This window comes from Protopterus annectens, chromosome 16.part0, assembly GCF_019279795.1.
Source record: "Protopterus annectens isolate FY-2018-M chromosome 16.part0, PAN1.0, whole genome shotgun sequence".
Taxonomy (NCBI): Eukaryota; Metazoa; Chordata; order Ceratodontiformes; family Protopteridae; genus Protopterus; species Protopterus annectens.
The window spans coordinates 450,204,450-450,231,935 of record NC_056750.1 but is presented as its reverse complement, the minus strand read 5'-3'; the positions used below and the strand labels follow the sequence as shown (position 1 = coordinate 450,231,935).

The following is a 27,486-nucleotide window of genomic DNA, read 5'->3' as shown; positions in this document are numbered from 1 at the left end:
GAGGATGCAGGACTCCACGAGTAAGGAATGGACGACCTCCAATGTCTGCCCATCAAAGGAAGGGAAATTCACCTAACAAGCCAAGGCAGGGACGGGTGGGGCAGTGGTAGTCTAGAGATTAAAGCAAAACTCACACAGACAATAGAGATGATATTATAGTAAGAACATAACTTTTATCAGATGTTGTCTACTTCATCTGGCTTCATCTTGTAGGACAGTTACCTACCACAAAAAATGGTCTGGAGGAACTAAGGAAGTATATGCCACAACACAGTAGAGCAGAAGGAAACCCTGGATCTTGACTGAATATCCAGGTCAACATCTGAAACTAAAGTTTGACAACCCATCCAAGTAGCAGCTGAACTACCCACGGAAACTCTAGAAAAGAAAGCTGTAGAAACAGACATAGCCCTGCTGAAATGACCCTTAGGTTTGTGGGTAAGGGTCTTAACTTTCAAAGAATAAACCAACAAAATACAGTTCGACATCCATTTGGATATAGTCACTTCAAATGCAGGTGAGCCTAGCCTGGATTTTCTAAAGGCCATGGTACAGTCTAAACATCTCAATTGCCTATGCATGCCCACACAACAGAAATTATCTGCCTTTGTTAGAGAAAACAGTGAAAAGATAAAAGAACTAAGGTTATTCTCAGAAGCTAGCTTAGGCAGAAAGAGCTTGTATGGAGACACCCTGTCTTTGTGGCACAACAAACACGAACAGAGAACTTGCAACTCCAAAACCCCTCCTTACCAAATTAACAGCCACAAAATACAAGGTCTTCCAAGACAACAGCTTCAAGTCAGAAGTAAATGAAGGTTCAAATGGAGTGCCTGCAAGAACCTGCAAAACAAATGGCAAATACAAGGAAGGAACCGGATCCCGAACTGGGAGACATTGCAAGACGGTACCTTTATGGAATACTTTAGAAAACCTGAGAGAAGCCAGTAAAACATTATCCCTGACAACATGGAAATATGAGATGGCTGTCAACTGTACCTTAATGGTAGAAGAACTAGAACCTGACTGAAACAAAATCCAAAACAGATTATGAAGGAATAGAGAAGAGTCCACAAGACTCCACCCAAAGTACAAAACATCTCCATGCACTGGAATACTTTTTCTAGTAGGCTATTTTTGAGATGAAGACAAGATGTTAATTACAGCCTGTGAAAGCTTGGGATTCCTGGCCATCAAGGGAATTGGAGAAACCATGCAGTTAACTTGAGGGACTGAAATCTAGTGATGGTGGGGGGTGGGTGCAGCCCCACTGGATGAAAAACAGGATCCAGTACGGGGGGGGGGGGGTACTTCATTAGACACCAAAGTAAAACCAAAAAGATGTTATGAGTATCACAGTTGCTCTGCAGCAGGCTGCGTTCTAAAGAACTTTTAACAAAGGACCTGAGGATGATAAGTGTAAAGTCATCCCAGAAGACAAGGAAACACCAACGTCTTCCTGAGTAACTGTCCTGGAGGAGGAACTAAACCGCAATAGCTGCAGTACTTGGAGGACAAAGAGGCAAAAATGTTGCAACAAGGAATTCCCCGAGCACAAAAAAAAGAGCTACAAATCTTGGATTAAGGAACTATTGGGGGGCAGAACTTTTGGCCAGAATGTTGTATTTCCCCGGGATGTATATTGCCACAAGAAACCACACAGAAAAAACTGCCCATTGCCAAAACCTAACAGCTTCCTAGCAAACAGGATATGAACGTGTACCCCCCCCCCCCCGGATACCAGACAGATGTTGCTAATTTGTAGTGAAATCACACCTCTGGGAAGGGTGTCCTGAAAAGCCAGCAACACAAGGAAGACCGGTCATCCCCAGAACACTGATGTGAATGCCTGCCTCTTCAGAAGACTAGGACTCTTAAAACTGTTCTCCCTTCAAAATATATCCACCCCAACCCAAGAGGGAGATGCCCGTGATGACTGTGACTTAAGGAACTGGAAGAATAGTTGTGTAAAATCTTACAATAACTACAGACGTCATCCTCTTCCATGTTGCAGCATTCTTACTGTGGGATCCTCTGCCTCAGGCAACCTGAACGTTGGCTCCTATGTAAAAAGCTTAAGCCTGGTTGCTGTCAGGTGCGAGACATCACACGCAGCGCCATAAACCAGGGGCCTTAAATTTGACGTCTGCACGCACTGACCTCAGAACTGACTGCCCATTCGGACAGTAGTCTAAGTAGTACCAAAAGATGTCATTTAGACAGGGTAAATTTAATGAAGTGGGATAGGTGGGTGGGAAGGAATACTGCAACACTGAAGAGAAGGACATACATGGTTATGGTAAGATTTTACACAACTCTATGTCCTACTCCCATATTGCAATATTCTCACTGTGGGAGAGTGCCAAAGCTCAATGAGAAGGAAAGGTGGTGGAAAAAGTTGCAGATCCCAGGAATCTGTGCCAGACTGCCCTTGCAAATCTTGCTGTGGCTTTGGAGATGTGGCCCAATTTGTAATGTTTAGTGAAGGTATGCACAGACCACCAAGTGGCTGCCTCAAGAATGGTAGTGGTCTCCAAGCCTTGAAGGTAGCATCAGAAGAGGCCACAGCTCTTTTAGAGTGCATCTTAACCCAATTGGCAAGTGTTTGCCGTGGTAGGAATAGCAGGAGGAGACCGGTTTCCTTACCCAGCAGGAGGGAGCTTGGATACAGTCTTGCCCAGGGCTCTGGGGTGGAAGGACACAAACAGCTGATTAGACTATGATAGCTTTGGTTTTGTCCAAATAAAACCATGTCTGTGGACATCAAAGGAATAGAATATTCTTTCACTGTCATTCTGTGGTGAAGGAAAGGAGGGTAAGTGCACAGACTGATTAAGGAACAACTCATTGACCACTTTGGGCATGAAGGAGGGATTGGTGCACAGGGTCACCCTATCTTTGTGGAAGATTGTGCAGGGTGGGGCTACCATTAGTGTTTGTAATTCTGAAACTCTTCAGGCTGAGATAAGGGCTAGTAGGAGTTTTCCACGTGCACATCTGCAGAGAAGCAGAGCTAGCTGACTCAAAGGGAGCAATTGTGAGTTTTTCTAGTATGCAGTTTAGGTCCCAAAGTGGAGTAATAGGTTTCCTTGGTGGCCTAAGGTGGAGAACCCCATTTAAAAATAGTTTGACATCCAATATGGAAAGTAGAGGCGAGTCCAGAGGTAAGCAGACAGAAATGGCAGGTAAGTGGACCTTCACTGATGAATATGAAAAGTCTGATTTTATGAGCTCATACACACAGGCTAAGACTAGGGGACCATCCGCTTGGAAGGGGTCCCTTTGCCTTTGGAGAAACCATTTGGAGAAACTTTTCCATTTGGAAACACAGGATCCCCTGGTATTGAGTTTCCTGGCTCCTGCAGGATAGATAAATTGCGGTGATTGCCCTTGGCAAGAGATTGAAGGGGGAACCAATGCTGCCTTGGCCAATAGGGAATCACCAGCAAGGTTCTTGGCTTGTCCCTCTGATTTATAGGAGGACTTTCTGAATGAGTGGGAAGGGAGGAAAAGCAGAAAAGAACATTCCCTTCCAAGAGATGAAGGCGTCTACTCTCCAGGCTAGCAGGGAGGGATCTTTGGAGCAGAAAAGCTGTAATTGTCTGTTTGGGGGAGGCAAACAGATATACTTGGTGTGCCCCATTTGTGGACAATGTAAGAACATATCCCTGTGCAACATCCACTCATGATGCAGAGTGATCTGCTGACAGCATCCACCTGATTGTCCTGGGATGGAATATAGACTGCCTACAGTGATGTGTTTTTCTGAGAGGCCAACTCCACTGCCCACATTGCTAGCCTGCAGAGCAGGTAAAACCTGGTCCCCCGTCTGTTGACGTGCCAGATCACAGTTGTGCTGTCTGTAAAGACTTGTATGGGTCCTGGTTGTGTAAGAGGGAGAAAGGCCTGCAGGGCTAGGTGGAAACCAGTAATCTCCCTTATGGTGAAGTACTTTTTCTGGAGGAAGGGCTCCCCTTAGGCCTGCACCTTGAGGCGGTTCATAGTTGCTCCCCACCTTAGATCGGAGAAATCAGTGTGCATGGATTGTACTGGACTGGTGGATTGCTGGAGTAGCCCTGGGTTCTGCTGTACTAGCTAGATCCACCACCTCAGTTCTGTCTTCAGAAATGGAAAGAAGGGTACCTCAAAGTCCAGGGGGTGGCTGTGTTGTGACCACATTTCAGGTACTACTGGAACTTCCTCATGTGCAGCCTGGCAAGTGGCAGCATATGAACTGTGGCTGAGGTCTAGGAAGCACATGAATTGCCTGGCTGAGAAGTGGGCGACCAGGAGGCCCTGGAAGTGGCTGACAAGAGGATACCCTGTCCTGAGGAAGGAAGGCCTTCATCCAGTCGGTCCTTATTCTGCAGCCCAGGAATGTTTTCTCCTGTGGTGGAGTGAGGGATGTTACTGTTAAGTTAAGGGTGAATCCCAATCTCTGGAGCAGGGACATTGAGAACATAAGGTGATTTCTGAGGGTGACTTCCTCTTCTGCTAGAATGAGGACATTGTCTAGATAGGGGTAGATTTGAATGCCCTTTGTTCTGCAGTAGGTTATTGCTGCAGCTAGGCACTTTGTTAAGACCCTTGATGCAGTGGATAGACCAAAGGGCAAGGACAAAGTATGAAGAGGGTCCAGCAAAATGCAAATACTTCCTGTAGTTTGGGTGGATGAGAATGTGGAGGTATGCCTCCTTCAGGTCCCTAAGTGGCCATGAAAGCTTCGGGTGGCAATAGTGGAAGAAGACTAAGTGAAAGCATACTGAAGGAAGGGATCTTTACAAAGACGTTTAGGAAGGACAGTTCTAGGATGGGCCTCCAAGGGCAGTTCTTTTTTGGCACCAGGAATAACCTGGAGTAAACCCCACGGCCTTCTTGGCCTGGGGGGGCAGTTTCTATGGTCCCCTGGACGAGTAGTTCTTTGACAACCAGTGGGATTAGGTAAAGTTGGTTTTTGGGAGGTAAGTGGATGCCTTGTGGTACTGTTTTTTCTTGCCAGGACATTGAGTATCCTTTTTCCACCACTGCCAGAACCCATCGATCTGAAATGACTTTTCTCCAGAGGGGAAGATGGTTGAGGCAGTTGCGCATTGTTTCAATCTTGAAAGGGCTGCCTGGTGGGAGGGCTGAGGAGGGGGCTGCCTTTAGGGGGTGGGTGCCCTCCTGGGCCCTTTTCTGTGCCTGGAAGTGGTGGAGGAAGCTGGAATAGGGGCTGTTCTGATAAAAAAAAAAAAGTGTTTTACAGGTAAATCATGTAAAATATAGGAATTGGGGAGACCAGGTAATGTTTTAGGTACCGGACCTCCTTACTTTTTTTCCCTGGAAGCGTTTAAACAGTTCAGCATACTGTTTCCAAACAGAATTTGTTGTCCAAAGATGCATCCAATATACATCTTGGATTTAAAATCCTCAGGAAGGGGCTGCAGCCTAAGCCAGAAGCATCTGCGCAGAACAGAAGCTGAAGCTGCAGACCTAGCGGAGTCCTTAGCTGCATCATAGCTGCACTTTGGGTGTCTGGCAACCAGAAATGCCAAGGACAGCTTAGATCAGGGGTGGGCAAACTTTTTGATTCGTGGGCCACATTGAGTTCTAACATTTGACAAAGGGGCCGGAACAGGAGCAGATAGATGGCATGCTTTGAAAACATCACCTCATTGGGGGAAAAATACACATCTTGGGATATGGAGAAAACGTGCTTTAATTTCCAATGAAAATGAAGAAAAGCATTACAATAAAATCTCATCTGGAAGAAAAGGATTCCAAGACCATTTTACCTCAGGTAACATTGCATGAGCATCTACACAATGGCTCCCTAAAAAAAGTTATATATTCAAGTGCCTGCTTACATATTAATCCCTTGTGAACCAAACAGAACACAGTAATAACTGCTTCTTCTTACCTACTTAATAGTGTACTTTTAGGAGAGCTTAAATTAATAAGCTAGTAAATCATTTTACACGCAGATACATTTTCTGTCAGTGAAACTGGACATCTATTTAACTTCAGCAGGTTTTGAACAGTGATGCTGCAATCTATATACACACACACACACAGAATCTTGTCAGCTTTCATAATTCACTTTCTCTCCAATCGCTCACACACACATACACTCTTCACCTTTCAAACCTGCATTCAATCACTTTCTCTCTGATCGCTCACACACACACACACTTCACAATTCAAACTTGCATTCACTCACTTTCTCTCTCCGATCGCTCACACACACGCACTTCACCTTTCAAACCTGCATTCACTCACTTTCTCTCTCCAAACGTTCACACACACACTCTTCACAATTCAAACCTGCATTCACTCACTTTCTCTCTCTGATCGCTCATACACACTTCACCTTTCAAACCTGCATTCACTCACTTTCTCGCTCCGATCATTCACACACACACACACACACACACACACACACACACACACACACACACTTCACCTTTCAAACCTGCATTCAGTGATTCACTCACTTTCTCTTTCCTATCGCATACACACACACACTCTTACCCTGAGTAGTGCTCGGCGTCTTCTGTTCAATCCATCCTCATGTTGCTGCTGCTGCCATTAATCCTGGGCCTGGCTCCGTTTCAGGGCTCGCTGTATCCCCCAGCCTGCTAACGCCATTAATCCCAGCTCCGTGAGCTCGCTATATCCCTGGCCCCTTTGCTGCTGCCATGAATCCGTTTCAGGGCTCACTGAGTCAGCCTCTTCTGTTCCACATGTTGCATTCCCGCTGACTGTTAACTTAACCGCCAGCCAGCCGGAATGATGATGCGAGCTCCTTGAGCTCAATTCCGACTGGCTGGTAGCCTGACGGTGCTGACGTCATCGCGCACGTGATGACGTCATCCCCGACAGCGCGAAAATTTTAAAAAAGAAAAGAAAAGAAAAATCGGAAATGAAGGGGTGCCAAGTTTGGCGGGCCGAATCAAAATGTTTAACGGGCCGCATGTGGCCCCCGGGCCATAGTTTGCCCATGCCTGGCTTAGATGCTACCTGAGAATTGTTGGGAGAGTCACACATGGAGGACAGCAGGGAAGAGGCTTGTGAGACCAGATCTAGGACATATCTCACCATGTGCGCCTGGCAATTGATAGCCCTAAAGGCTAGTGTAGAAGACATATACATCTTTTTACCCAGTCTGTCCATGACCTTGCTGTTCTTGTCTGATGGCAAGAGGGAAGAAGGTACGAGTTAATGCAATGACTATAGGATCTGCTAATGGTGGCTTTGAGAAAAATTTGTGCTCAAGGACCTTATAAAAGCGGTTAGGTCTTTTGGGAGCTGGTGGTTGTGAGTCTGGTGTCTTCGATGCTGATGACAAAGCATCCAGGTAGGCTGGAATCATAGAAGGGACAGCTGAACGGGAAAGTGAATCCACCTGGAGTAACTCAACCTACCTTTTTAGGACTTCTTTCATCTGAGTAGCATGCCACTTGAAGTACTCCCTCATTTTAGTTGTTTCCCCAAAGGTAATGTCTTTAGGGGGAAGAGTTTCCCTCTAGGGAGTCCTCATCTGGGGAGTAGTAGTACAAGGGGGAAGCTGACAGGAGTAGGTAACAGACTCATCAGAGGAGGAGGAAGGGAAATCTTCCTCCTGGGTGTGAGCAACAGAGATGGAAGCAGCTGAGGCTGGCCTGGGGCTCAGGACAGGCAAAGTTGAAGCTGTGGATGCTGAAGGCCTAAGAGCCATAAAGCTCTGCAGCAAAGACTGGGAGGAGGACTGCCAGTCTGGTTGCTCCTCAGAGGAAGCAGATAGGTGCTTTGTTTTTTTGTTTTCCTTTTCAGAGGTTTTGGTTTAGCAGACACAGAGGGACCTAGTTTCACGGATCTGGCCTGTGGGTAAGGATTCAGAATCCTGGACTGCAGATGAGCATTCGGTGGAGCCTGGTTCTCCCTCAACCTTGGCCGAAGCCAACATCGGAACTACCTCAGAGGACATGCCTACCAGTTGCTTCAGAAGCTGCTTCCACAAGGGTAGCCGCTGAAAAATGCCAGTTCCAGCAGATGCCCCTCAACCCCTAAATCGGTGGCTGGCGGGACATCTGACAAAGGGCAGAAGGCGTAGGACTTGCAACTTTGGCCTTTTTAGGCGACTCTGCCTCGGCAGCAGACTCTGGATCCATACATAGGGCCAAGCATTTTAACCCGTGGTTTTTGAGGTAAATTTTAAGGCTGCCAGTCTACTAGAGAGAGTTTTCAGTACAAACGACTGGCAGATGCTACAGGAGGTCAGAACGTGTTCCTGGCCTAAGCATAAAGTTCGTGATTATCTTGGTGCAGAATCTGACGTCCACACCTACATTTCCCCTTTCTAGCGGACACTGGTTAAGCAATAACAGCAACAATGAAAGCTCAAAAAAAAAAAAATAAAGGGTTTCCCTAATGGGGTACTTATCTTTAGAAATCCTGAAAACAAAGGAGCGAAGCGATCGATCTGACAATCGACTGCAGCAGAGAAGTTCGGAGATCAGTGAGTGCAGGCATCACATTTAAGGCCCCTGATTTATGGCCCTGCATGTGACGTCCCATGCACCTGGCAGCAACCAGGCTTAAGCTTTTGCAAAGGAGCCGACGTTCGATTCTGCTGAGGATCCCACAGTAAGAATACTGCAACATGGGAATAACGACAAATGGTCTCCCGTTGGTTACTAAAGGAGACTGCAACAGAATTTTGTTTTAACACCTTCTTTAACAGTATGGGAAAATCCATGGAATGGGTTAGGAAAAAACACTGTGCGGCTAAAGTCCATTGAGAAGCTCTCATATCTGGCAAAAGGGGTCAATGCTATGGACAATGCCACATGACTGAAGAGTTTCATAGCTGCATGAGATGGAGGCTTTGATGTTGCAAGCAAGAGCAAGGCTGAGGCATGAATGCTAATAAATTTGGGGCTCGGAAGCCTGGCAATTTGACTCTATCCAAGCAACAACCTATGAACTCCATCACATGAATAGGCTGTAGGCTCGACTTTGGGTAAATAATAATGCTCAAGCATTCGCAAAGTTGGAGTAAGGTATCCCTGGGCATGATAAACGATTCTGTTGGGGGGTGGTAAGGAGCCTATCACCCAGGTAAGGGAAGACCTAGAATCCCTGCAGCCGTAGATAGGCTGTGACCACTGCTGTGCACTTGGTAACTCCTGGGGGCAGTGGTGGGACCCAACAGCAGGGCCCTAAACTGGTAGGGCTTGGCCCACAGCCAAAGCACAGAAATCTCATGGACAGCCTGAACCTTTGTATAATGGTAGGTGTCCCTGAAGTCTATAGAGCACAGGCAATCAGCCTTTTTCAGCAAACGCAAGATGGTCTGCACTGTAACCATCCGAATTTGATCAGTTTCATGAATGGATTCAATTTAAATCCAAAACGGCCTTGTTCTATTTGGTACATAAAATACGCTAATAGATCCCAGATCCCTGCTGGTCTGGTGAGACCTCTTGGACGACTTGAGTGGCTTGTGAATTTTTACTGCTTACGTCTATGATTAGGTGAAACATGGGAGGTGCTTGTGACGAAAGTCTGAAGCCTCTAAAGAGGCGAGAGAGTAGCCTCTGGATACGAATCAACATTCATGCGTCCAAGATGGAGTCCCAAGCTTCTGTGAAGAGCCAAGTGACCCCAGATTACCTCTAGACTAAAACAGGTGGCCAAACTTTCAAGGTCACTGAAAGAGCTCACTGGAGAAAGCCCTGTGAAAACCCCGACTATGGAACACCCCTGCCCTGAAGGTGTCATTCATTATGATTCCCCTCCCTGTCCTTTGGAGGAACCCTCTGAAGGACCATCCAGAGAAAACTGCTGTGACTTTCTGAAAAGGTGCCTGCCCCACTTCTCATTCCTCAAAGGGTTTTGTTGAAGGCTGGCAAAACTTAGTCCTATGGCAGACATGGTCTTCCTGTCTTGCTTGCTCCTGGTTAACCTGAACAAGAGTGTTAAACAGGGCATTGAAGGATGCTTGAAGCATTATGCAGAGTTGTATAAATGCATCTAAGGGTGGTGCTGCATGGCCATGGCAACGGCAACACCAGCTGCTTCAATGGCTGCATTCGAAATGAGCTTCATGCAAACTTTGGTGGAGATGGAAATCAGGATATACAATCTCCAGCCTCTTCTAAATCTCTGGAGACTGTTGGGTCTCAACATTCCTTGACACTTAAGATACCAAATCACAGTGAAGTCTTGTCAGATGTGATAAGTAGGTGCTCTCAGCACAAAAGCAGCTGAGGCATAGCAGCACTTCCCTAAATGACCCAAAGCCTGAGACTCCCTGTTTGAGGGATGGACCCAAGAGCTCTCTTCAGAGATAACTTTGGCGGCAGCTGCCACCACAATAGCATCGACAGCCAAACCCTTGCTCCAATGCCGCCAGTGCTTTGGCCGGGGGGGGATCTGGAGATCTTATCAGGCTTCTGGGGATGGGTTCCATCTTACTGGGTTCCTTCCATGCCTTCTGGGACACAGTCTGCATGAATATCTGGAAAGGGGCACATCCAAAGGCACCCCAAAATACCAACTTCTCCAGAGGGGGGACTTTGGCTGTCCAATCTGTTTAAGTAGCTCAAATAGATAGCCAAAAGAGTGATCTCGTGGACACTCAGGGGGTACCCTTTCCTTTTTCGAGGTTAGTACCTTCTGAGAGACTTCCATGGAGTCAAGGTGTTTCTTCTTGCATCACCTATTCCCCAAAAACCTCCCAATTCTGCAATGCAGAACAGGTTGGAAGCTCCACTAAGGAAACTGCATAAAGACCCATTGATACAGGCTGCCCAGGAGCAGACTGATGACTGGTCACAGGCCCAGATGAGAGAGGGTGAAGGGACACTAATTGGGGTAACCCAACCCTTCACCCGAGAGAAAGATTACTTGCGTAAAGTCTTACCATAACTATAGATGTCCTCCTTTGCAATGTTGCAGTTTTCTCACTGTGGGATCCTCTGCCTCAGCAGACCCGAATGTCTGGCCCCTATGCTCAGGTCAGGGGTATATAAAACATGCAGCCAACGCCATCAGTTTTTCTGCTCCAAATGTGTCAGGTGCCCCCTAATGGGAAGCAATAATTATATAAATATACAAGAATATACCTTCAACAAAAAAGCAAATACACCAAAAATCTTTTAAGCATAGTAAAGGAAAGAAGATGTACAGCCAAAAGAAGTTAGGGGGCTGGAGGGAGGGTAACCAGGACTGCAACAGTGAATACACTAGAACATCTACATTTATGTTAAGTGTACACAACTGTACTATGTTCTTCATGTTTCACTGTTGCAGTCATCACATTTGGGTAGATTCCCAAAGCGAAGATTGAGAGGAGGAATTTAGATAGCATTAGGACCAGTTAGAAGGACCTGCAAGACTGCAGTGGCAGAGCCAGCTCTGGATTTAGAGAAAATTGGCAAATAATGCTTGGTGAAAGTATGTACAGAACTCCAGGTAGCAGCTTCTAGGATGTCCCTGGTAGGGACGCCTCTGAGAAAGGCTGTAGAGGTAGATGCAGCCCTGGTTGAGTGGGGTCTGATCCCCAGTGGGATACGTTTTCCACGGTGCTTATAGCAGAAAAGAATGCAATGGCCAATCCCATTTAGAAATGATTTGCTTTGAAATAGCCTTCCCCTCTGCCCCTGCAGCAAATGCCACCAGCAGTTCAGATTTCCTTTGAGGCTTAGTCCTGTCCAAGTAGAATCTAAGTTGTCTGTGCACATCTAAGGAGTACAGTATCCTTTCTCCATAGTTCTGTGGATTAGGAAAGAAGGATGGCACATGAATGGACTGATTAAGAGCCACACTGGATACCAACTTGGGCATGAAGGATGGATTAGTTCTAAGGGACACCCTGTCCGCTTGAAAATGAAAGGCTCACTGCCATAAGGACCTGTAATTCAGATTCCCTTCTTGCTGAAGTGATTGCTAAAAGGAAAGCTGTTTTCAGATAGAGAAAATTTAAATCTGCAGTAGCAGCTGGCTCGAAAGGAGTAAGAGTGAGTTTTTCCAATACAAAGTTAAGGTCTCAGGCTGGGGATGGAGTTCTCCTGGGTGGTCTTAAATTTTTGGCCACTCTGAGGAACTCCTTGAGCAGTGGATGAGAGAAAAGGGGAGGTTCTGTGTTGTAATGAGCTGAAACGGCCGAGGCGTGAATTTTGATGGAGGAAAAAGACAGGCCCTTGTGAAGCTTGTCAAGTATTGTAAAATCTGAGGTAAATTTTTGAGCGCTGTTGTGCTCATCCCTTGAGATTGGTTCCAGGCACAGAATCTTTTCCATTTTTCAGCATAAAATTTTCTAGTACTAGGCCTCCTTGCCTCTAAAATGATACCCATCACTGGTTTACTGAGGGATGGTAAAGGAGAGATTAGATAATTAGCCAGGCTGCTAGGTTCATTGCTTGATGCGGAGGGTGCAGAATCTGGTTCTCCTGTTGAGACAAAGGAAGGAGTCTGAGGCAGGTGCCATGGGGCCAATCGTGACACTGCACAAGAGGGGGTACACCAGTGTTGGCATGGCCAGTGTGATGCAATCAAAATCGCCCTTGGTCTGTCCTGCTTGATCTTTAGTACTACTTTGGAAAGCAGAGGAGGTAAGGCATAAACTGATGTTTTTTTCCAGCTGAAGGACAGAGCATTCACTATCCAAGCTTGTTTGTGGGGAGTCCTTGTGCAAAATTTGTCAAGTTGATAGTTCTGGGAGGAGGCAAACCGGTCTATATCTGGGCTCCCCTATTTGCCTGTCAACATGTCGAAAATCCTTGGTTCCAGTTTCCACTTGTGTGGGTCCATGAAATTTCTGCTTAGTCCGTCTGCCAGTGTATTTAATTTCCTTGGCAGGAATTGAGCTTGCAGATGCACTTGGTAGCTCAAGGCTGTGTTCCACAATGCCATGGCTAGTCTGCAGAGGGGAGTAAAAATGTTTAACCCCTGCTTGTTTATGTACCACATAAGTGGTGTTGTCTGTCTTTACCATTTGTTGTCCTGGAAGAATGTGGTCCTTGAAGGCTGTCAGAGCATTCTGTGCAGCTATTTCTTTTTGATTGATATGCAGGTGCATTTGACTTCGGTTTCATTTGCCCTGAATGCACTTCCCTACCAGGTGAGCCCCTCCATGCATAGTCTGATGCATCTGTAAGGCTTTGGGCGGCAGGGGGTAGGGTGAATGGTAGTCCTTTGTTTTGGTGGCAGCCCTCTGCCCACCAAAGCAACTCCAGGTGTAGGAAAGGTATGACAGCAATCATTGCTTCTAGATCCTGAGTGTTGACACCATAGACTTTTTAGATACCATTGTAGTTTCCTCAGATGCAGTCTTGTATATGGAATTAGAAAAATGCAGGAGGCCATGAACCCCAAGGCTTTCAGTATCTGCCTTGCAAACACAGCAGGGTTTTTGTGGCCACTTGAAGTAGGTTGTCAAATGAATTTGTTTCTCTCGTGTGAGGAAAGCCATCTGGGAAGTTGTATTCAAGCTTGCTCCCAGGAATATAATTTGGTGACAGGGTACCAGGTGTGATTTCTTTTCGTTTATGGTGCACCCCAGACAAATTAGCACCCTTTGTACAAAGGCCAGATGATCCAAACGTATGCCCTGGCTTTCTGCCTGAATTAGACAATCACAGGTATATTTGAATATTCCTTTGCCTGCAAAAAGCAATAACTGGAGGTAGGCACTTTGTGAATACCCTGGGTGCAGTAGATAAGCCAAAGGGCAGTGCAGAGAACGAATAGTGCGTGTAGCCTGCTTTGAAGCGTAGGTATCTTCTGCAAGATTTCCTGATTGGGATCTGCAGGTATGCCTCTTAAATCTAGTGTTGCCAAGAGTCAGCATCTTGAATTTTGGAATCACCAAAAAGGTGTTTAGAGTAGACTGGTCCAGGAGAGGGCACCATGAACTTTCTTTTCTGGGTACCAGGAAAAAAGTCTTGAGTAGAAACCTTGTCCAGTTTCCTCTTCTGGTACCAAATGAATAGCCCCCCCCCCAATGCTTAAAAGAGGGAGTATATGCTTTTGGGCCTCTGCTCACTGATTTGGGGGTAGATCTGGCCACCCGCTTGGAGTTGGCAACGTGTGGAAATGAAATCTGTACCCCTGGGACACTATTTAAAACCCATTTGTCCTGGGTAATGAGTTCCCAGTTCTTTGCATGAAGAGCAATCTTTCCCCCACAGGGGCAGTCAGTTGATAAGTGCTTGGAGGTTTTAAAAATAAGTCATTGAGACAGTTTACCATAGGGGGGAGTTTTATTACTCCCAGATTTGGAAGTGGAGGCCCCCCCCCACTGCTTAGTCCTGCGAGTACCCTGGGACGGCAGCCTGGGAGCTCCGCTGGATATGGGTTTGGACGGAGAAGGTCTGGAAGAGGCAGGAAAGGACCAATTCTTGGAAGGCCAATGCCTACTAAATCATGGAGGTTGTACTTGTAAAAAAAATCTAACAGTTTGCTTACATTTAACTTTCTTCCATCTTAAGAATTTCTTGCCTTGTTGCCAAACAGGCGGTCCTGGTTTAAGGAAGCATCTAGTAATTTGGCTTTAACATGACCAGGTAGGGAATTGCTCCTTAAGCCAAGCATGCCTTCTAAGTACAGACCCAGTTAGAGCAGCCCAGCAAGATGCCTCTAGAGAATCAAAACCACATTGTAAAGTAGGTTTTCCAACTTGTTCAGCTGAATGCCATAAATCCTGTAAATCCTTACTTTCAGCACAATCAGGGATCATTTTCTATTTAAGCAATCCAATAATAAGCTGCTGATACTTTTAACATAAGAAACTGGCAATTTAAGGCCCTAATGGCCACAGTTGCAGAAGTTTATACCTTCTTACCCCATCTATCCAGCACCCTGGAGTCTCTATCAGTGGGGGTAGGATTTTTGGCAGTAGTAGCTTTAATGCCCTTGGGCCCTTGTGAAATGGTCTCCGGATCCGCAGTAGGATTTTTAAAAAGGAACTTGTAAAAGTCAGGAACCCTGTAATATCAGGTTTTCTGGGAGCAGGAGGTAAAGAGTCAGGGGGCAAGCTAGATTCTGCAAAAGCATCATCAACTATGTCTAGTACAGGAGGTATGGCTAAAGGCCTGTGCTGGGGCAGGAGTAAGAAATCCCCAAGCCTCTTTTTAGAATCAAACAAAAGAAGGGTTTGTCCGTAAGGAGATTATCTCTGTGAAACACCAAATAAGGGGGCTTAATGGAAAGGGCTTGCAGTTCAGAGACCCTCCTTGCAAGAGGTAATAGGCACTAAAAATAGTTTTCCATGATAAGAACTTGAGGTCACAAGTAGCTGAAGGTTTGAAAGGGCTTGAAGTAAGTTTATGGAGTACAAAATTCAAATCCCAGGGTGCCACCGGATCCTTGTGGGATCAGAGAAATCCTGACTTTCCCAACGAAAATGCTCCCTGAGAGTATGCAAGGTTTCACCAAAAGAGAAATAGTCTTGGGGGGGGGGGGGGGGCAGAGGGAATAGAGTCCTCAGCATAAGAATCCTCATAGATACGGGTAAATCCTGGTCATCAGAGGAAACGGACAATTCAGAATCCTGGTCAAAAGTATTACAAACAAACTCAGTCCGAAGTCTCTTAGAAGGGGAAGGTTGGCTTCCCCGGATTAAAGTAATAAGGTATTCAGTCATTCTTATTTGTTTTTTAGGCACAGAGGCCTGACCATGAAGTCTGGGTGTCAGTTTTCTAGGCATGGTTCGAGATTTAGGCCTTAAAGAAGAAGATGGCGTCTGTTTAATCCGCAAGACAGTAGGCATGAATACACCCTCAGAAGCCGTTGCCTGCACAGCGGCTCCTGACCCATCCAAATTAGAGACATCCGCAGGTTCCACAGTTGAAGCATCTTGTGGCATACTGGACTCAGAATGGGTCTTGGTAGAAGCCTGCGAATCAGAAGTAGCGGTTATCACGGGCTGCGAAAGAGCCTCATTGAGTACCAGTGAACTGGCGCTTGGCTTAGGAAAAGCTTCGTTGGCAGTACTGGACCTAGGTGGCCTGTCTATCTTTGTGTTTCTTCAGAATGTCGGTAGTCAGATGGTTGACCGAAGACATATCAGGATAAATCACCTCCACTGGAAACACAGCAAAAACCACTATAACTCGACCGGAACAAAAAGCCAGATAGCAGGACTCAGCTCCTCAGAAAAAGTTTATTCAAACCACAGATGATAAACCTTAAAGTAAAACCACCATAAACGCCTTTTCCAAAAACAGTTAAACACACAGTGTTTTCGTCAAATTAAGTTGACTTCATCAGATGACCAGTACCATTTCAAAACTTCCTTTATATAATACCATCTATTACCTCATTAGTTAATTAAATAAGGTAACCAAATAATTAAAACATCACTTCATGTTTATGTTATAAACCTTATTCTTAAAAACTATTAAAAAATGTTTTTCATACACTTAAGCCAATAAAAACATGTGTTATAAGATTTTAAACCAACATTCTTAGTACTTATTTCATCCTATGGACTGTTTACTAATGTCCATACCATGAATACCTTCCTATTTAAATTAACTGCCATATTTAAAGATAAATGAACTTATATAAAAAGCCCTTTGAGGGAATATATAAATATATAAATACATAAATACATAAAACATTATTACAAGGATGATGAATTAATTTGTATATTTAGGATGCAAAGAAAAGAAACTAATTCAGGAAGATGAGGGACCACTGCATAATTGTGACATCTAGTGGTGTATAACAATATTGCACATTAGCTTATAGTTTAGCTGCTCTTAACCTTAGTAGTGGTAGTATAGATATTTTATCATTTAATCCAGGGGATTTGTCTGAATTCAGAGACAGCTGCCACCACAGCTCTCTATATTCGACTCTGTCTTCCCAAGGACCCCCCCTAACATCTTTGTTAACTTGTTCAATTACTAGGAATTTGAATTTATATTCCATACAGGTCTTGCTGTATTTATAAAGTGCATTGCTTTCTTTTCTGGTCAATATGTCGTACATAAGCTCGTATATCCTCCTCTGGAGGGCTCTCTCTGTCTTTCCTATGTAAAAGCAGTTACAGGCTTCACAGACTGCTAGGTATATTATGCCCATGGATTCACAATTAAAGTAGCCTGGGCTATGTATCCATTTATTTCTACTCTCTAGGAAAAGTCCCTCCTTATTCAAAATGTAGCAACATTGTTTACAGCGTCCACACTTATATGTACCTTTTTTATTTATGTTCCTGTTTTTCTTATTTCCACTTTTGGTCTCCAAGATGTTTCCTATACTTCTAGAATTCTTATATATAACTTTCTTGGGAATATTACCGATACCTTCTATATCTGTTAAGGCAGCAAATCTATTCCATTCTCTAAAGAATATTTTTCTAATTTCATTATTAAATCCATTGTATTCTAATATCAAGGCCTTAGTGAAGTCATTACCACTAGTACCTTTCACATAATTTGGATCATTGCCCCTTTCTCTTTCATTTCTTATTTCATTGATCCCTTTACTACAATATATGGGGGCAAATCTACCTTTTCGTCCCATCTCGACTTCTTTTCTAATTCTTTTGAGGAAGGCTTCAGGGTAACCTCTTTCTAGAAACATATACTCGATTAAATCACATTCTTTTTTGAAGTCAGACTCAAGGCTAGTCATTCTGCTCCCTCGAACAAACTGCCCTTTCACTATGTTTTTCTTGCAATGCTTTGGGTGGGCACTTTGATAATGTAGATAGGAATTGCAAAAGGTATCCTTTCTATGTATTTTTGTTTCAAAAACATTACCCTCGTTATACAATTCCAAATCCAGATACACCACTTTGTTTTCAGATATCTTATGGGTAAATTTCAGAAAGCAGGTGGTGTTGATATATTTTATAAATTCATCTAACTTATCTGGACCTGCTGTCCAAAAAATTATTATATCATCCAGGAATCTTTTGTAGAGAATCCAGGATGAGCTATATTCAGAATCAATAATGTACTGTTCCTCCCATTTTGCCATCACAAGGTTAGCATAGGAGGGGGCACACGCTGCCCCCATTGCAACACCCTTAATTTGTTGAAAAAATTCACCTTTGAAAAAAATATAGTTATACTTCAAGATAAGATCAGTGAGCCATAGGCTAGCTATCTTGTCATTGTGTGTCATTTTGTCATATTCAAATACTATCTCCTCCAGCATTTCTTTACCTTCCAAATAAGGAATAGAGGAGAACAGATCCACCACATCAATTGTAATGAATATGATATTATCTTGCCATTGACATTCATTGAAACATTTCAACAAATCCCACGAATCCTTTAAAATACATATTTTATTCATCCATATGGGTTTTAGTTTGGAATCAACATATTTTGCCAACGTTTGGGTCTTGGATCCTTCCGCTGATACTATAGGACGAAGTGGTGGGTCCTCTTTATTTTTGTGAATTTTTGGGATTCCAAAAATAGTGGGGATTCTAGGCTTGTCTACTTTCAAAAATTTATAACTTTTATGATCTATCAGCTCCTCTTGTAACATATTGTAAAGATCCAAGTCAATCTTGTTATAAGAAATATTGATCTCATTAATGGAGGCAGTAACATATCTATCTTCGTCCCATAGTAGTGAATACATCTTGCTATCGTACAAAATATTATCCATTATAATGATGCCTCCGCCTTTATCTGGCTTCATAACCCTTATGTCAGTGTTGTATTTCATGTCATATAGCAACTCTTTCTCTTTGTTAGTGATATTCTCTTCATTATTACACCTAATACTGTCCTTCCTAATTGCCCCCTCCAAAACCCTTTCCAGGTTTTTAAGCTGTGGGTGGAGCGGGGGATTGTAGGTACTTTTTCTTTTAAGGCCATCACTTGGTTCATTATGTAGCCTAGGAAGGAGAATGTTGAGATTCACTTTTCTCAAAAACAATTTTATGTCTAGAATGCTTGTAGCAATATCACCTTTACAGGAAGGAATGAACTTCAAGCCCTTAGAAAGTAAGGTAAAATGTTCTTTCTCTATTATAACTTTACTAAAGTTGTATATAGAGAAATTACCATATGTAAAACATGTTCCATCGACCTCTATTTCGTCACTATTAATCCCTATATCAGGAGCACATTGGGTTGGGAGGGTATCTAGTATTTCCCCCTCCCCCTTCTCCCTCCATTCCTCTGAAAATTTGTGTACTGTGGTCCCTGTCTGTTCAATAGCCTTTCGGACCTCCTTAGTGGGGGGAATGCTGAATCATAATCTCTATCATACTCGGAATAATTCCCATCCCTGTTACCAGGTAATTCCTGGTTCGTGTCTAAATCAACACTGACTGTCCTTTCCTGATAAAGTTTATAGTAACTGTTTTGATAATTAAAACCTCGGGGTTTAGGATAACATGTCAAGTTTTCATATTCTTTCATGTCCCTCTGCAGTTTTTTTATTTTTCTGTTTATAATATCATTACATTTCTGGTCAATATCAATTCTTATATCATAATATTTTCTTTTTTCTTCCTGAATTCCAAAAAGTAAATCATTATGTATGTACTGGTCTAAAGTTTCTATATCTTTATGTAGAGCATCTTGAACTCTACCATTTTCCTTAATGATTAATTTTAACACTTCCAAACCACATTTGTTGAAAACTTCACATAATTCCTTATAATACTCAGTACCATAAGAGACATTTGGAAATTTAAATACACGTAAGCCCTTAGGCACAACATTCCTGGAAATACATTCACTTAAATATTCATTTTCAATTTCCAGTGATCTAAATTTGAACATTAAATTGTTTAAATGTTCCAATTTGTTTTTATATGTGCCATCTTTAAAGTTCCGTTGTTCATTTCGTATGTCCTGGGAGCTAAAATTGAAATTAGCTTTCGGTTTGGACCTCAACCAGTCCTTGGTGTTGACTGAATTAAAAATACCAGAATGAACAGTACCTTGTGGAGGCGTATTGCCTCTATTGCTGCTTCTTTCCGGACAAATCCCCTGGATTAAATGATAAAATATCTATACTACCACTACTAAGGTTAAGAGCAGCTAAACTATAAGCTAATGTGCAATATTGTTATACACCACTAGATGTCACAATTATGCAGTGGTCCCTCATCTTCCTGAATTAGTTTCTTTTCTTTGCATCCTAAATATACAAATTAATTCATCATCCTTGTAATAATGTTTTATGTATTTATATATTTATATATTCCCTCAAAGGGCTTTTTATACAAGTTCATTTATCTTTAAATATGGCAGTTAATTTAAATAGGAAGGTATTCATGGTATGGACATTAGTAAACAGTCCATAGTAAACAGTCCATAGGATGAAATAATAAGTACTAAGTACTAAGAATGTTGGTTTAAAATCTTATAACACATGTTTTTATTGGCTTAAGTGTATGAAAAACATTTTTTAATAGTTTTTAAGAATAAGGTTTATAACAAACATGAAGTGATGTTTTAATTATTTGGTTACCTTATTTAATTAACTAATGAGGTAATAGATGGTATTATATAAAGGAAGTTTTGAAATGGTACTGGTCATCTGATGAAGTCAACTTAATTTGACGAAAACGCTGTGTGTTTAACTGTTTTTGGAAAAGGCGTTTATGGTGGTTTTACTTTAAGGTTTATCATCTGTGGTTTGAATAAACTTTTTCTGAGGAGCTGAGTCCTGCTATCTGGCTTTTTGTTCCGGTCGAGACATATCAGGATAACTGAGCCAAGCACCAAAATATTTAGAAGCGTAAATATACAGACGGATAGTTTGTGGTTTAAATAAAGCACAAAATCGACAGCGAGGAACGTCGTGGTCAGGACCTAGGCAAGGCATACAATATGAATGCAAATCTTTGAGGTATTTGCTTTCCACAAGAAATGCAATTTACTTTTACTGACATCGGATAACAGCAAGAAAAAGTTTCCCCAACGGGGTACTTAGCTTTTAGTTGAAGACTTCGATTCTGAAACACGTAAACGAAAATTTCAGGAGTCGGCCGACCGGCACTTGCGAACTGCTTCTGCTTCGGGCACCGCACAGCAAGAAAGACTGATGTAATGGTGTCTACTGCATGTTTTACACCCCTGACGACCTGACGAGACAGAAGAGACAGCAACCGATGCCCGACCCAAGACTAATCAGGCCGACTGACGTCTACTGCAAGCAGATAACCCAAATGTGATGACTGCAACAGTGAAACACAAAGATCAAAGTTCATGCAAGTCTTTATGTGGAATCTGGTGGCCAAACTTGCAATTCCCCTTTCCAGATGACATCCTCTATCTAAATAGGGGAGCAACACCAACCAAAGCTCAAGCAAAAGAAATAAATTCCCCAAAGGTGTACATATCAGAAATCTTAAGTGTGGAGCGAAGTGATCGATCTGACATTTGACTGCGGCAGAGATGTTCAGCGGTCTGCGCTTGTAGACGTCACATTTAAGACACAGGATTTATGGCCCTGTGTGTGACATCCCACGCACCTGACAGGAACCAGGCCTAAGCTTTCGTATAGGAGCCAGACGTTCGGATTGCCTGAGGTGGAGAATCCCACAGTGAGAATACTGCAACACAAGAATAGGAGGACATAAGGAGTTGCAAAGAGCTACTTCCTACGGTATAGAGTTGGACTTCCTTAACCTTTACTTACCTGTGTGACACTGAACAAGTCACTTAACCAGACAGCGTTTTGAGGCAATTGGTAATTTGGGCTAGGGTCTTTCGTGGTCTCCTGCACTGCATGCTGAACTACTACCAAATTAACCCAATATATCACTTTTTTTTTTAAACAGAAAACACTAAAATAGTTTTTCTCTAGTGAGGTAAAGAAAAAACAGATGACTTACCTGAGGTACTGTTTTCTTCTTCCTGTTGCTTTCTTTGTTTTGTGGGAACAATTTATCAAGAGCTGCTAATGCTGCACTTGCCTTTGCTACTTTCTTGTTAGGACCTTTTCCTCTGAATTTGTGTCCATCAACTTCAACCTTTAAAAAAAAAAAGAAAAAAAGTTAAAAAGTGCAAAGTACTTCCCCTACAAAAACATATGCGAGTAATTATGAAAGTAATTTGATTTCAAGCCCTTCAAATTAAAAGCAGATCTATGTAAGGCTACATAAATGTAATTTATCATTTGCAGAAGATTAAACTATTTAATTAATGGACACAAACAGCAGCTCCACAGGTTAGCAATTTATTCAACGTACTGTATTTCTGAATGGTTTACAATCAATGGTTGGAAGCTTGCTGTTCTCTTTTCTAAAGATTTCAAGCCTGCATAAACTGAAGCGGTGCTGGTGATTCTCTGTTGGGTGTGGAAAGTCAACTTATGCTTTGTCTGCAACTTGCTGATAAGAGTAGCTTTCTGTTTTACCTGCTCCATTTTTTCTATTGTAAGAAATCTACTTGGCCTAGTGTTTTTGTCATATCATGTGAGAAAGACATTTAAAGTACCTAGGCAGCACATTTCACGTTTTTTCACTGGTTAAATTCCCTCCCGAGTGATACTTAAATACATAGTGAATTTCTGGCCCACTCTCTCTTTTCTATGATGATTTCAATCCTGCATAAATTAATTCCCTGCTAGTTTTTCCCAGCCACCCTCCTGCTTGATGTGCTTTTTTAACCTGGTTGTTTTAAGTTGCCCACCCCTAATGTAAATTGAGCTTAAGCTCCTCCCTTTCTACACTACTTTTGATACCTTGAATTACTTATTTGCCTTTCCTTGCGGCTTGCGCTTATATTGAAAAGTGCATTCTGCCTTTGTCTGTTCTACTGATTTACATATTCTGAATTCATTATCTAGCCATTGGATATAGTGCATTTTTACAATCTCTCAAGCAATTGCGTTTACATCAAGAGGTCAGTGGATTTTCCATCTAGTGTACTAGGAGGCAGCCTGGTCTGTTTAGGTTTGACACTTAAGATTTGTGCACACAGTTTTATTTGCTGGAGGGCTTCTTAATCAGCTTATCTTGTTTTTTTTTTTGTCTCTTTATACATTCTGTACAATTGAGAGGGTCCTGGCTTATTTATGCAAAGCAAATACTTTTATTAAATAATCACACTTTTCTAAGCTATTAAAACTGCAGTATCCATATCTTTATTTTTGTCTGTGGTAGCATTTCACCCTGGACACACCTTTACTGTGCATTTACATTAGGAATGGGATTATTCATCTAGTAGCAGCAGGTGTTTACCTGGTCTGAGCGGGGAAGCACACAATAGGGATCCAAGTACTTTTTTTTCTTTTTGCACTTCTTATATACTGTGAAAAAGATTGCACTGTCTGCTACTGCTTTAAGTACCTAACTGCACTGCATTACATTGTCTTATCTGTAGGACTGTCATACGAAGTTTGTGTGGTGTTGTTGCACTTTGGCTCCAAAACCAGCTGTTCTAAATTAAGGTGTTTTTCTGCATCCTGGTTGCAAAAGTGTGCTGATCTAACCTGAGTTGGGGATGGCTGGTGGAAGGTTTGTGTGCTTTCCTGAATGCTAGTTGGCTTAAAACTTGTTTCCCTGCTCATATTTAAGCCTCGCATGTGTGCAGTGCTTGCGCTTTCAGCAGAGGCTGTTAGCAGTGCCCTGTACAGATGGAAAAGTCTAAAAGCTCATTTTTTCCCCTTAGCCATCAGTGAAACCCTTCCAAACTTTTCTGCCGCTCTAGGCGCAACACCGCCTTATTGATTATCCTTAGTCTACAGAAAGTATAGGTCCCTTTTGCAGTCTCGGCACTACAACCACAGTGCTGTCAAATTAACCCGTTCCCTTCCATAATAAAACATACAGTAAGAGCCTACTGACGGGGCAGTTCCTCCATCATTTCTCTGGCAAGTCTGATAGATATGGGTATCCTGAGGCAATGTAGCAATTCTCATGTAAACTGACAACCACTTACACCTAAAACAAATACTTTATGTGAGAAAGGCACTACCACTATGAAATGGGAAGCAAGACTTTCATAAGGACAAATCGAATGAAACAGGTTGTCAAGCACACACACTTCCCACACTAAAGGGCATGACAAAACCAAATGTGTGGAGGTACTCACTTGTAACTTACCAAAAGATCAGAGGCCTCCCAAATGGAAATCACTTGCACACAATGCAAAAAACACATCACACACACACACACACACACACACACACACACACACACACACACACACACACACACACACCAGTGTCAACAAATAAGCTGATAAGGCTTACCACCACAAAACCTTCCCCTCACCAGGCTGGACCAGGAGACTACAGTTAACTGCCTGTCAGGTGCCAGGATCCGTCAAGTCGATCAACCACAAGTACCAGTATGACTCCGTTATAGTCCACGTAGGGCTGAATAACTTGAGACATACCTCACTAGACTAGACACACAAAGTACAGTTTTGTACCTACCATAAATGTAGATGTCCGATAGGTATGCATCTGCAGTCATAACATATGGGTTGTCCTGCCTCAGGCAGCCCTTCGGTCGGCCGGATTCCAAAGTCTGGGTCTGGCTTCGGCTGATGTCGCACTTTCCCCGACGTCAGAGCTTCTGGGGTAGAAAGGCATCAGCCGACGCCATTTTCCTCAGTGTTTCTTGTCCCAGATGCCAGGTGCCCTCTAGGAAGGCTAAATTTGGATAAATGCTGAAAAGTTCCAAACAGTAGCAAAATATATATATATATATATATATATATATGGTTCTACCTGACTTCGTCGACAGCGCAGAAGACCGACAACGGAATCCGGAGCTCCAGAACATCGACAATGCAGAAGACCGACACGACGGATGACAACACCGACGCCGAGGATGCCGACATGGGAAAAGGCTGTGTGAGTATGCGGTAGTGACGGACGTTAGGGTGCGAGTCAGGTAAGTGTGGATATTGACGGTCTGTGGGGATAGGGGTGGGTTAAGTGAGTTAGGGAGCGATAGGGGTGGGTTAAGTGAGTTAGGGTTAGGGAGCGATAGGGGTGGGTTAAGTGAGTTAGGGTTAGGGAGCGGGTTAGATGCGTGCGATAGTGACGGACCTTAGGGTTAGGGTAAGGTTTAGTGTGGGTTTGTAAGGATTTTGGTGTGCTTGTGTTGTGTGTGTGGTTTGTGGAATGGGGATGTGTTTTGTTTTTAATTGTTGTTATTGTGGTGTGTGCAGTGTATGGGGTTTCGTGTTTGTGTACCGTCGGTTATTTCGTTGTCGGGTATGTGAGGTTTCGTGTTAATGGACTGTCGATTATGTGGTGTCGGTGATGTCGTTGTCGGTGTTGTGTGGTTTCGACTATGTCAGGTAGAACTATATATATATATATATATATATATATATATATATATATATATATATATATATATATATATACACACACAAACAAAACAAATACACCATAATAGATTCCCCCAGCTAGCTGAAAGAGGGGTAAGCACCCAAGGAATACCACAGAGGGGAAGGAGGGTGGGTAATCCTGACTGCAGATGCATACCTATCGGACATCTACATTTATGGTAGGTACAAAACTGTATTATGTCCATCAAGGATGCATCTGCAGTCATAACATATGGGTAGAATACCATAGCCAAACTGGGGGAGGAGGTACTAAGAGAAGGATGGTGTAGTTAAGATCCCCTGCAGAACTGCAGTTGCAAACCCTGCTCGGGATCTGGAGTATAAAGGTAGATTATAATGCTTGGCAAATGTATGCATGGAGCTCCAAGTAGCAGCTTCTAAAATGTCCCTGGGTAGCCACCCCTCGTAGGAAAGCTGTAGTGGTGGCTGTGGCCCTTGTGGAATGAGGTCTGATTTTCAGGAGCTGTCTTTCCATGAAAAGAGTAGCAAAAGCGAATGCAATTTCCAATCCATTTTGAAATTGATTGTTTGGAAATTGCTCTTCCTTGCACCCCAGTTGCATATGCTACAAAAAGTTGGTCAGTTTTTCTGTTGGTTTTAGTTCTGTCCAGATAGTAGCGTAGCTGTCTGTGTATATCCAAGGTGTGCAAAAGTTTTTCTCCTTTGTTCTGTGGGTTAGGGAAGAACGTAGGCAAATGAATAGCTTGGTTCAAGGATACCCTGGATACCACCTTTGGCATGAAAGTAGGATTGGTTCTCAGTGACAGTCTATCCTGGTGGAAAATAAGAAAAGGCTGCACTGCCATTAATGCCTGTAACTCGGATACTCTTCTTGCTGAAGTGATTGCCAGAAGGAAAGCAGTTTTCCAAGATAAAAACTGTAGGTCTGCTGATGCTGCTGGTTCAAAAGGAGGTAGTGTCAATTTTTCCAGCACAAAATTGAGATCCCATGCAGGTAGAGGGGGTCTCCTTGGAGGTTTAACATTTTTGATCCCTCTCAAAAATTGTCTGAGAAGAGGGTGAGAGAAGATTGGAGGATCCATATTGTATTCTGCTGAAATTGCTGAAGCATGAATCTTAATGGAATAATAAGACAGGCCATTGTGGAACAGTTCTGCTAAGTATTCTAGGATGTGTGCTAGGTTTGCCACTGTGACATCTGTGCCCTTTGATGTGCGCCAAATGAGGAATCTCTTCCATTTAGCTGAGTATGTCTTCCTTGTGGAAGGTCTGCGAGCCTCCAGGATAATGTCCTTGACCCTCTGAGATAAAACAGTTTGGTTTTAAGGAATTTTCCAGGCAGTTAGTTGCAATGTTTTCAAGTTTGGATGCAGGGTCTTGAAATTGCTCTGCATTAGAAGAAGAGGCCATAAGGGTAGAGGCCATGAGTTCGCCTGAGACATGCTTCTCAGTAGCGTATACCAGTGTTGTCTTGACCAGTCCGGAGCTATTAGTATCACCTTTGGCTGTTCCTCCCTGATCTTCAGTAGAACCTTGTACATCAATGGGAGAGGTGGAAAGGCATATACTGTTAGGGCATTCCAGCTAAATGAGAGAGAGTCCACCCTCCAGGCTTGTGGGTGGTATGTCCTTGAGCAGAATTTCTTCAGTTGGTGGTTGAGTGGGGAAGCGAACAGATTATCTCTGGCATTCCCCATTTCTTTGTTATGAGTTTGAAGATGTCTGGATGCAGCATCCATTCGTGAGCATCCGTGGTAGTTCTGCTTAAGCTGTCTGCTAGTGAATTCTCTTTTCCTGGTACGAATTTGGCTTGCAGCTGGATATTGAGATTCAGGCATAGGTTCCACAGATTCATTGCCATCCGGCATAGAGGGTAGGAATGTGTGCCTCCCTGTTTATGTACCACATGACCGTGGTGTTGTCTGTCCTTATTAACAGATGTCCTTGCTGGAGGAATGGTTTGAATGCCTCGATTGCATGCTTCACTGCCAGCACCTCCTTCTGGTTTATGTGCATGCTTAGCTGTCCTTGAGGCCATAGGCCTTGGATACATTTGTCCTCCATGTGTGCTCCCCATCCTAGGTCTGAGGCGTCCGTGGTGATGGTCTGCCTTGGTTTTGGTTTGCTGAAAGGCAACCCTCTGTTGGACTGGCAGGCCTGAGCCCACCACAGGAATTCCTCTTGAAGGCATGGAATGATTGGTATCATGGTTTGTAGACTGTGCCTGTGTTGAGACCATACATTCCTTAGGTACCATTGT

At 43.3% G+C, this 27,486-nt stretch overlaps 1 protein-coding gene across 1 annotated transcript in view; it reads right to left on the bottom strand.

Moving 5' to 3' along the window:
- Positions 1-27,486, bottom strand: part of LOC122790608 — a 1,229,598-nt gene that overhangs the window by 69,870 nt on the left and 1,132,242 nt on the right. The window contains exons 15-17 of the mRNA XM_044058134.1: positions 21,788-21,925; positions 19,132-19,934; positions 18,027-18,973 (exon numbers count right to left, since the gene is read on the bottom strand). Of these exons, the coding sequence (XP_043914069.1) occupies positions 18,027-18,973; positions 19,132-19,934; positions 21,788-21,925 (1,888 nt within the window). The remainder of the gene's footprint in view (positions 1-18,026; positions 18,974-19,131; positions 19,935-21,787; positions 21,926-27,486) is intronic.